This window comes from Oncorhynchus kisutch, linkage group LG1 (assembly GCF_002021735.2).
Source record: "Oncorhynchus kisutch isolate 150728-3 linkage group LG1, Okis_V2, whole genome shotgun sequence".
Classification (NCBI taxonomy): Eukaryota; Metazoa; Chordata; class Actinopteri; order Salmoniformes; family Salmonidae; genus Oncorhynchus; species Oncorhynchus kisutch.
This window is the reverse complement of record NC_034174.2, coordinates 14513694-14525822: the sequence shown is the minus strand read 5'-3', so window position 1 is coordinate 14525822 and position 12129 is coordinate 14513694. Positions and strand designations below refer to the sequence as shown.

Below are 12129 nucleotides of genomic sequence, written 5' to 3'. Positions count from 1 at the left end.
ACCCATCCACTTAGATAGATGTGGCTGCAGGTTGGTTATAACATTTCTTTCACATAATATTTTTTTCTGGACACTTTCAAAGTCAGATTAGAATATACTGTTGGCCAAGGATGTAGACAAGAAGAGCTCTCCAGTAGGTGTACCAAAACATACAAGGGCCATTTTCTAGTGGGGTTACAAGTTGATCAACTTTCAAAGCAGAATTACTTTCCCATTGTTCCTCAACGGCAGTGTATGATCTAGCATTTTGTACCTCTGAGTTGCTACTTTTATCCAATGTAAAAAATAAAAATAAAACGATTTCAAATGTTGCTACATAAGATCGAATCGAGGCTTGGGTCACAAATGAGGTGAAAAGGAGACTGGAGTGAAAGATACACTGGGTGTTACTGAGACTTGTTTTGGAAAACACAGAGGTAAGAAAGTATGTGTGTGTGTGTGTGTGTGTGTGTTTGGCCTCTTTTAGACCTCTCCTTGGTTAGGGGCCTCACAATAACAATTCGGGGCCTCTGCAATGTTCACACAGCACATGCTGTAAGTGGTACACTCTCTCTCTCTCTTTCAATCCCTTTACCTCTCTCTCGCTTTCTCTCTCTACCTTTACCTCTCTCTCTGGCATCCAGCACCATCCAGTCCAATCTTTAAATGTCTTATAATGACGGTCCTAACACAGGAGAGAGGGCTAAATGTCTCTCTGAAGCAGCTTATATATAGCCAGTGATTAAGGCAGACGGGAACATGACCTACATGCATAACAACACTTCTGCTGCTCTGCCACAGAATACTTTGGTTCAGGACTTTACAACTGGGAGAATCTGACTAATTATAACACCGGAGTCATACTACAGTTCACATCACACCTCGTTATTAATATAGAACCATTTTTGGGTTAATATTTGGGGGAGTCAATGACACAACCCAGTGAAGCTCTTGTGCCTGGCCTGCCTACGCCTTGTAGCTCAGGTAAAATGACTGCTCCCTACTACACTAGTGGGTCCATCCGCATATTGCATTTTTAAACAGATATCACACTGTTGATGGGCCTAAAATAGCCACCTTCCCGCCGAGGAACCACTTGGGGATGGAAGAGAGGGGAGATAGAAAGGGTTTCCTCCATCCCCATCAATCTTTTGGGTCCAGTCCCACTGCTGCTGCTGGCTGCCAAATGCTCTGTATCTATCTATAAAGCAGGTGAAGTAGCTTCGAGCGACTCCTGCTGTGATTCAAGGGAGATCCTTTTATTTATATTTATTGAAATAGCCCTGTTCCTCTGTGGCCAAGGTGTGATGATCAGTCATCTGAGTTTGGATGAACAGCCCTGTTCCTCTGTGGCCAAGGTGTGATGATCAGTCATCTGAGTTTGGATGAACAGCCCTGTTCCTCTGTGGCCAAGGTGTGATGATCAGTCATCTGAGTTTGGATGAATAGCCCTGTTCCTCTGTGGCCAAGGTGTGATGATCAGTCATCTGAGTTTGGATGAATAGCCCTGTTCCTCTGTAGCCAAGGTGTGATGATCAGTCATCTGAGTTTGGATGAATAGCCCTGTTCCTCTGTGGCCAAGGTGTGATGATCAGTCATCTGAGTTTGGATGAATAGCCCTGTTCCTCTGTGGCCAAGGTGTGATGATCAGTCATCTGAGTTTGGATGAATAGCCCTGTTCCTCTGTGGCCAAGGTGTGATGATCAGTCACCTGAGTTTGGATGAATAGCCCTGTTCCTCTGTGGCCAAGGTGTGATGATCAGTCATCTGAGTTTGGATGAATAGCCCTGTTCCTCTGTGGCCAAGGTGTGATGATCAGTCACCTGAGTTTGGATGAATAGCCCTGTTCCTCTGTGGCCAAGGTGTGATGATCAGTCATCTGAGTTTGGATGAATAGCCCTGTTCCTCTGTGGCCAAGGTGTGATGATCAGTCATCTGAGTTTGGATGAATAGCCCTGTTCCTCTGTGGCCAAGGTGTGATGATCAGTCATCTGAGTTTGGATGAATAGCCCTGTTCCTCTGTGGCCAAGGTGTGATGATCAGTCATCTGAGTTTGGATGAATAGCCCTGTTCCTCTGTAGCCAAGGTGTGATGATCAGTCATCTGAGTTTGGATGAATAGCCCTGTTCCTCTGTGGCCAAGGTGTGATGATCAGTCATCTGAGTTTGGATGAATAGCCCTGTTCCTCTGTAGCCAAGGTGTGATGATCAGTCATCTGAGTTTGGATGAATAGCCCTGTTCCTCTGTGGCCAAGGTGTGATGATCAGTCATCTGAGTTTGGATGAATAGCCCTGTTCCTCTGTGGCCAAGGTGTGATGATCAGTCATCTGAGTTTGGATGAATAGCCCTGTTCCTCTGTGGCCAAGGTGTGATGATCAGTCATCTGAGTTTGGATGAATAGCCCTGTTCCTCTGTAGCCAAGGTGTGATGATCAGTCATCTGAGTTTGGATGAATAGCCCTGTTCCTCTGTGGCCAAGGTGTGATGATCAGTCATCTGAGTTTGGATGAATAGCCCTGTTCCTCTGTAGCCAAGGTGTGATGATCAGTCATCTGAGTTTGGATGAATAGCCCTGTTCCTCTGTGGCCAAGGTGTGATGATCAGTCATCTGAGTTTGGATGAATAGCCCTGTTCCTCTGTAGCCAAGGTGTGATGATCAGTCATCTGAGTTTGGATGAATAGCCCTGTTCCTCTGTAGCCAAGGTGTGATGATCAGTCATCTGAGTTTGGATGAATAGCCCTGTTCCTCTGTGGCCAAGGTGTGATGATCAGTCATCTGAGTTTGGATGAATAGCCCTGTTCCTCTGTAGCCAAGGTGTGATGATCAGTCATCTGAGTTTGGATGAATAGCCCTGTTCCTCTGTGGCCAAGGTGTGATGATCAGTCATCTGAGTTTGGATGAATAGCCCTGTTCCTCTGTGGCCAAGGTGTGATGATCAGTCATCTGAGTTTGGATGAATAGCCCTGTTCCTCTGTGGCCAAGGTGTGATGATCAGTCATCTGAGTTTGGATGAATAGCCCTGTTCCTCTGTGGCCAAGGTGTGATGATCAGTCATCTGAGTTTGGATGAATAGCCCTGTTCCTCTGTGGCCAAGGTGTGATGATCAGTCATCTGAGTTTGGATGAATAGCCCTGTTCCTCTGTGGCCAAGGTGTGATGATCAGTCATCTGAGTTTGGATGAATAGCCCTGTTCCTCTGTAGCCAAGGTGTGATGATCAGTCATCTGAGTTTGGATGAATAGCCCTGTTCCTCTGTGGCCAAGGTGTGATGATCAGTCATCTGAGTTTGGATGAATAGCCCTGTTCCTCTGTGGCCAAGGTGTGATGATCAGTCATCTGAGTTTGGATGAATAGCCCTGTTCCTCTGTAGCCAAGGTGTGATGATCAGTCATCTGAGTTTGGATGAATAGCCCTGTTCCTCTGTGGCCAAGGTGTGATGATCAGTCATCTGAGTTTGGATGAATAGCCCTGTTCCTCTGTAGCCAAGGTGTGATGATCAGTCACCTGAGTTTGGATGAATAGCCCTGTTCCTCTGTAGCCAAGGTGTGATGATCAGTCACCTGAGTTTGGTTGAACAGTGCTGTTCCTCTGTGGCCAAGGTGTGATTCCCCCATCTCCAGCCCCCTGTACACCCAATTACCCAGGCTGCACTGTCTGCTCTCTGACAGGAATGGAGGAGGGGAGCAGTCGGCCAAAGAGAGGAGACAGGTTCAAAAGTGGTTGTAAAAAAAGGGTTGCATAGATGTAGGTGGCTGACCACAGAACTGAAAGGTTTATTGCTGAATGTGGAGGGTCTGGGATGGAGGGGGGAGGTGCTGCCCTTGGAGGGGGTTAAGAGTGAGGAAGGTTAAAGATGTATTCTAACTTCTTCACAGTCTAGGAGTAAAATGGAGGGCCAGACTGAGAGAAGAGATTGAACAGTCTTGTAACAAATGAATCACCTTGGATTATAAGCAGTCTGGTTTGTAAATATGGTATTCACACAGTGAAGTAAATCCCCCACTACATCTTCCAATAATGGTGTCAGAGAGGTTATTTGTGACTTATATACTGTATGTTTCTGAAGAGATGTTACAGTTACTATATTCTATGACAAAACACAATGCATTATTAACCAGTCTGGGACCTTTCCTACTCAGTGATGTATGGTTCCGATCACACCCTGTAGAACAGTCTCTCAATCTCTCAATCTCTCAATCTCTCTCTCTCTCTCTCTCTCTCTCTCTCTCTCTCTCTCTCTCTCTCTCTCTCTCTCTCTCTCTCTCTCTCTCTCTCTCTCTCTCTCTCTCTCTCTCTCTCTCTCTCTCTCTCTCTCTCTCTCTCTCTCTCTCTCTCTCTCTCTCTCTCTCTCTCACGCGTACACACATGTACACACATGTACACACCCAAATTGCTTCTTTAATAGACAATCTGGGTCCATTGACATGGAAAGCCATTCATTAATAGCGTCACACAGGTAAAGGTATTTCTGGAATTGATAATGGAGTTGGGATGCAGAGGAATATTTACCACACATATACTGCATAATCACAGCTGATGGTATGCCGATGAGGGTTAGTACTCCATTATACAGATTTTTAGGCCCTAATTGTAGCTTGCAAAGAGAATAACAGCATACATTCTCTGTATATGTATTTATATTGTAAGGTCCCATCCAACAAAACACCTACTAAAACATAAGGAAAATAAATAAAAAAGATAACACTATCTCTACATCCACAAAAGCCTTAATCTGAATACCTAAATGGGAAGATTTGCTGGTAAAATGTGTTTGGGGCAGAAAAGGTTGCTTGGTTTGCACCCATAGTTCTTACATAAAGAGACAGATGGGAAATGGGTGACCTCATCACCTGTGCATATGTCCCTTCAGCAGGTGAGCAAAGTGACAGGTTTTAGAAACGCTGTGTCGGAACAAGAATTCTCAATCTGGCCCTCAAGCCATCACGGTCACCTAATAATCCCCAGTTTACAATTGGCTCATTCATCTCCCTCCTCTCCCCTTTAACTATTCCCCAGGTCATTGCTGCAAATGAGAACGTGTTCTCAGTCAACTTACCTGGTAAAATAACGGATAAAAAAATAAAAAGATGGCTGACTGACTACTGAGTTTCTGTGGTGATCCCATTCTGTAATAATGAGAAGCTTTATCCACACTTACAGTAAATTATAGAAGATTGGGGTTATTCATATTATTATATTATAGAACAAATTGATTTATTAGACAGACATGTTGAAAATGCCAACCCAAATACCCATGTATTCCAGTTATTTCGCTTTTCAAGATTTTGACAAAAAGTTGAACCTTAACCCAAAGCTAAACTAAGCGATAGAAATGAAGGACACTCTGTTATTGGAGTGTGAAATCTCAAGGTCAACAACCATGTCAATCCAAGATGAAGCAGCAAAGTGAGTTTGTATAAAAAACAAAACAGAAACAAGCCTGAACTGGGTGTCTGTTATAAAAAGATGTTCTGTGTTTTTGACACAAAGATCAACTGTACTAGTTGTCCAGGCTCTGGTCTTGTCCCATCTTGATTACTGTCTGGTAATATGGTCAAGTGCAGCAAAGAAAGACCTAGAAAAGCTGCAGCTGGTTCAGAACAGAGCAGCACGCTTTGTCCTTAACCGCACATACAGAACTAACATCAACAACATGCATACCATGTCTTTCCTGGTTGAGGGTTGGCAAGAGATTAACTGCCTCTCTTCTAGTTTTTATGAGAAATATTACTGTGACGAAAATTCCAGATTGTCTACATAATCAAATAAAATTCAGCTCAGACACCCCACACAAGACATCCAAAACGAGTTCACGGCAACGCAGAGTTTTATACAGAGCCATGATCGCATGGAACTCCCATCTCCAACTACTCAAATAAACAACAAAATTACCTTTAAAAAAACTCATGGAATGGCGAACACACACACACAGACACACTCTAACACACATTATTTTTGTTGTTGTATTGTTTGTATATCGATGTATTGTAAATGTGTGTGACTGTCCTTGTCTATCAGTGTATCAGTGTTTTATTACTTGTCATGTTTTGTTTTGTCCCCAGGAAGAGTAGCGGCTGCTTCTGCAAAATAAATGGCACTATTTTCTGGAGAGACTTCCTAGCTGCTTGGCGAAATAAGCGTCAAGGTCACTTTACTAGCTGACCAGTGAAGAATCAGAACAGCACCGGTCTACCAGTAAGACATTAGAGGTCATTGTCAATGACTAACACAATGTGGAGATGGAGAGAGCCCAATGACTAACACAATGTGGAGATGGAGAGAGCCCAATGACTAACACAATGTGGAGATGGAGAGAGCCCAATGACTAACACAATGTGGAGATGGACAGAGCCCAATGACTAACACAATGTGGAGATGGAGAGAGCCCAATGACTAACACAATGTGGAGATGGAGAGAGCCCAATGACTAACACAATGTGGAGATGGATAGAGCCCAATGACTAACATGATGTGGAGATGGACAGAGCCCAATGACTAACACAATGTGGAGATGGAGAGAGCCCAATGACTAACACAATGTGGAGATGGAGACAGCCCAATGACTAACACAATGTGGAGATGGATAGAGCCCAATGACTAACACAATGTGGAGATGGATAGAGCCCAATGACTAACACAATGTGGAGATGGAGAGAGCCCAATGACTAAAACAATGTGGAGATGGAGAGAGCCCAATGACTAACACGATGTGGAGATGGATAGAGCCCAATGACTAACACAATGTGGAGATGGATAGAGCCCAATGACTAACACAATGTGGGGATTGAGAGAGCCCAATGACTAACACGATGTGGAGATGGATAGAGCCCAATGACTAACACGATGTGGAGATGGATAGAGCCCAATGACTAACACGATGTGGAGATGGACAGAGCCCAATGACTAACACAATGTGGAGATGGATAGAGCCCAATGACTAACACAATGTGGAGATGGAGACAGCCCAATGACTAACACAATGTGGAGATGGACAGAGCCCAATGACTAACACAATGTGGTAATGGATAGAGCCCAATGAGAAGTCGGCAGAAAGAGACAAAGTATAAAAAGAGGAAAATAGAGTTTTAAAAGTATGAAATCTTCATAAGTACCTATAGACGGTTCTTGAAAACATTAAAATAATGTGCAGTTATTTTCATTATAACAAATACAAATTTCACCGGCATTCAGGATCCTAAATATTATTACAATATTGTTTTCTGGGACTATGTGTTCCAAAGTAAACCACGATTACTGGCAGATTAAGGAAATTATAGAAATGACAATAGACACAATACACCCACTAGATGAAGACAACATGGGAACACACATCTCCCACTACTGTCACATAACATTCAGGTAAACACACACACACACACACACACACACACACACACACACACACACACACACACACACACACACACACACACACACACACACACACACACACACACACACACTGTTAGGCCTGGTACAGTAGGTGAATGTAGTGGTGGCACCCATCCATCACTCACACTGGCAGCAGCCTCATACCACATTCACCCACTAGTCTATTGAAGATGGTTCATGCTTCAACTTCAAATTTAGCACAGTGCTGTTGGCTTTTATCCATATTCCATAACAGCAGAACACATACAGTATCCAGGACACCCATTACAAAAATACATCAAAACAATAGCCTGAGGTATTACATTTTTTTGTACAACACAAGCAAGCATTTTAGCATTTTAGCATCAGGTCAAACCGTTTAAGGTGCGTTAATTATAGTTGTATAACTAATTATAGCACTTTTGGAACATAGTTGTTGTTTGGATTGAACTTTGGAGGATTTACTTTTTAGGATGCCAAGTAAGGTTTATGGAGAGCTCCTGATTTGAATATATTATTTGGGCACCATCTTGAATTATCTTGGGGGCATTATTCCAACGGAGAAGACACACATTTTATGGACCACACGAGTGGAAGGAGAGAGAACTAAAACTGTGGAGAGAAAGAGAGGGAGAGATAAGCGAGAGATAGGGACGAGAAAAGGTAAGAAAGAGAGATAGACAGAAGGAGGACATACCCCAACGTGGTCATTGTGACAATGGTGTACCAGAAGGAGGCTGGGATGCTGGTGAACTTGGTCGACGACGACCCCTTCTCTGCGTAAAACATGACGGTGGCGAAGATGATGATGGCCATAGTGAGGGAGAAGAGGAGGAAGCCCAGCTCCGAGGCGCAGCTCTTCAGCGTGTACCCCAGGATCCTGAGGCCCTGCGAGTGGCGGGAGAACTTGAAGATGCGGAACACACGGAACACACGGAGTGTGACAAAGGCTCCGCTCACATCCTCGTTGTCTGTCATCACCAGGCCGATGTAGTAGGGAAAGATGGCCACCACGTCGATGATGCTCATCACACTGCGCATGAATTGGTAACGGCTGGGCGCGGCAAACAGTCTCATGAGGTACTCTATGGTGAAGATGAGGACGCAGGCCGTGTCCATGCAGAAGAAGGCTACGGTGTAGCGCTCGCCACATGGCATGTCCTTCTGGGAAGGCGTGGCACCGCACGGAACCGTCTCTATCACGTTGGTGAGGACTGAGATGGCGATGAAGAAGCCGGTGACATAGTAGAACACCAGGGCCATGGTGGAGGTGTGAGGGTTCTCAAAAGCCCTCCACATGGTCTCTCTGTATGTCATGTTGGGCAGCTTGCAGTCCTTGTTGTCATCCTGGTCGTCCTGGAGACGTTCAGCATTCTCCCGCTTCCGATCCTTGTACTCTTCATAGCAGCAGTCACCGATGATCTCTGGGATGATGCCGAAGAAGGTTAGCTCTTCGTCGTAGGCCGAGATGCACTCATAGCGTGGATAGTGCAACTTGCCCGTCCGATAGAAGTTGAGAATGCTACGGAAGGAGTCTGGGTCCCGGTCAAAAAAATACTCTTTGGTCTCCTCATCGTAAAAAAACTGTTTCTCTGAGCTTCCCAGCAGGGTGTCTGGGTAGCGGTCCAGTGTGGTCCTCCAGGTCTGGAAGCGTCGTCCACTCACATTCAGGATGATCAGCTCATCATGTCTCTTTGTGTGGTCTCTAGGAGCGATAGGCATGGGGCAGTTGGCCACAGGCATCCAGCCAATGGCTGCTGCCCGGGCGAAGGGAAGCCATGCAGCCACTCCTGCCGCCATGGCAACTCACTCTGGTTTCCCGCTTGCCTTAAAATGACCTGTCATCTTGAGCAGAGAAACAGACAACACAAAATCAGTAACTCATGAATAAAGCATTTCCACTATAAGTTGGTTGCATGGTAGGTGGTTTGCACTATAAACTACTATAGCAACTCATAGTATTAAAGTGTTTCCATCATAAACCTAAGAGCCTAATGCGTTCTAAAGAACTCAAACAAATATTTGATGATAGGTTACATCGCTGATGCTAGTCTTCTGTGTTCTCATGACTGTTGGAGTCACAACCCTGACTCTGTTATTCATCCCAACAGTAGCCCCACCACTTGGTGTGGTGTTATAACAGGAAATGTATCCACTCTGGAATTCATAGATGGAGATGGATGCAAGGACTATAATGACAATCCCTCTGCCAAAACACCAACACCACAAGAGCTCTAAGCAGGAGGTCAAATTCCCTGTTATTTCCAGAGCTCACTGAACAGAAGGTTTAAGAAAGAGAGGATAATGTGAGGCCTCTTTAGGAAGCTCTGTTAAACATCTATGAAAAATAGAAGTGGTCTCTCCAGAATAGAGAGAGACCTGTTGAGTCAGAAGTGCCATATCGCTAGGTCTGTATCAGATTTAAGGATCATGTTAATGTGAAGAAAAATGATGTAAAATGATAGAAAATCAAGTTTACCTTTGCCTACTTATAGCTCTTCTTTTTTTTAAAGAAAAAATCTCGAAAGGAGTGTATGCTCTAACGTTAGTTGAATACAATTCAGTATTTTGATGCTTTAACATTCTGATTACGATGATCAATTCCACATGTTAGGCTACTTGTAGAAGTAAGAGAATAAAAACAGACCAGCACATTAGAAACAAATATAGAAAACGCATCAGGTGCATCTTCTAAGCTTTCTTTATCACTTACCTCCAAACAAGGAAAGATCCAAACAATTTCAATGCGCGATCCTCCAGCAAAATAACTCCTCTGGGGAAAAGCTACAGAAATTGAAAGACGCATTGACAAAGGAGCTCTGTGCGAATGAGCGAAACAAGCATAGAGGAACACGAGATGGGGATATCGATGCGTTGAACGATCGTAAACGTGTTAGTGAAATTCACTAAAACCTTAGTCTGTTCTTTAAACCACACCTGCATATTGATGCACCTGCGGTTTGGACAGACAGCACAGATTCATTTCGCAGCCTTCAGGATGATATTCCCACCTACCTCATGACTGTGATGATGACTAGAAAAGTGGGTGATGGACATGAGTCAGACTCCGTAATCTCTCTCTCGCTCTCTCTCTCTCTCTCTTACTCTATCGTGCGCATAGGCTCCTCTCTCACACAATTTTACGGTGCTAAATCAGTCCACTCCACCGACTAAATGGACGGATGTGTCAACAACACTTTCTTTCTTATTTACTTTTTATAGTTAATTTGAGAAAATATAAACCTTTTTATTCTGCACACTTTTAATGAGGAAGTTGGTGTTACTGGAAAATGTCCTCAATTCAATTACGCGCAGCACAGTGAGAGAAGTTGTCTTCTAGACAAATTGTATGACATGACAGGATACTATAACAAGAACACTTGATAGCAGCCAGCATCTCTATGATCAGGAAATACTTGTAGCGTCTGTGCTTTATAACATTGTCTTTATTACATGGTTATATATCTCAATTGATTGTCGTCTCATCTTTTTTAAGATCCCTTATCAAATCGCATATTCACTCAATAATGAAAATATTTAATAGCCTCTATAATTGACATTTATTACCATGCAATTTCGAAGTAAATACAGTACCTTGTTAATTATTTTACATTGTGAATATGTAAATGATTTATCATATCACTATATGATAAAATGAAATAAAAGGTCATTAAGTTGGATTTGAGATAATTAAAAATGTCGACCTCGACTTTCCTTATTACTAGCATACCCATCGTTATTACCCAAGAGAGGCAGTAAGCATTGATTGGACTGAAGAAAGTATGTGTGCTATCATTGAGCCAACTCTATGTATCATCAAATTCCCTTGTTGCACTGTGGCGGTGCAGACATAAAATTCAGTAAGAGTGCTCAGCCTATACACAACTCACAGAGTATTTACTTTGCCTCAACTTCGTTGTTGATTAATAGTAGCCTTCACAAACTTGGACAAAACCTTTGGATCAATTTTCTTTCCCCGAGTACCAATTTTTATCCATGTCCAAAAAGGCCCTCCAGAAGGACATTCTTTCACTAATTAGTAATTATCATTAGGATTGTGATGTATTCTAAAAAGGTACCAAATTGCTCTGGAGGCCTTGAAGTAGTGAAATAACCCTCAGATTTAAAACATACTATCAAGGCCAGCTCCAGGCGTAAGCGATATAAGCGGTCGCTTAGGGCCCTAGAAAGAAACTCAGTTGGGGTCTCAACTTACTGTTGGTGCAAGTTTTAAATTCGTTTGTGCATCAACAATTTTTCTCTTGTTATGTCAGTCACTAACAGTCACTCAATTAGCCATGTCAGCTAACAATATTTACATTTGTAAGTCAGCTGGCAAGACTATCTAAACTTAGTAATCACACCCGAAATACCTGACCTGCAGGGGGCCCCCAAAGCTTTTGTTAGTCACTCTCAGTCAGATATCGTTACGTAACATGGCATAAGTCATGTAAAAATGTATAGAATTATAGGAAATTTGCTTTAAAACTAAAACAATTTTTCTCCACCCCATGGCAAAGCGAGTAGAATTGCAGGAAATTAGTTGTAAAACAGGAAGGAAAAAAAATTCTGCCCCATGGCAAAATTAGTATAATTGCATGAAGTGTTAAAAAAAAAAGATAAATGTTCTCTCCACCCCATGGCAAAATGTGTAGAACTGCAGAAAACGTGCATTAAAACTGCTACATTTTCTCTATACCCCATGACAAAATGTGTAGAATTGCAGGAAATTAACCTTTTTTTTTTAATGTACTTCTGCCGTCAAAAGCGGGCCCCAAAT

At 43.1% G+C, this 12129-nt stretch overlaps 1 protein-coding gene across 2 annotated transcripts in view; it reads right to left on the bottom strand.

The window, feature by feature from the left end:
- LOC109864922 (potassium voltage-gated channel subfamily D member 3) overlaps nt 1-10409 on the bottom strand; it is a 139078-nt gene extending 128669 nt beyond the window's left edge. For both annotated transcript variants that reach the window (XM_031834832.1, XM_020453034.2), the window contains exons 1-2: nt 10063-10409; nt 8047-9194 (exon numbers count right to left, since the gene is read on the bottom strand). In XM_031834832.1, coding sequence (XP_031690692.1) covers nt 8047-9149 — 1103 coding nt within the window. In that variant the 5' untranslated portion in view covers nt 9150-9194; nt 10063-10409. The remainder of the gene's footprint in view (nt 1-8046; nt 9195-10062) is intronic.
- Nucleotides 10410-12129: the final 1720 nt, after the last annotated feature.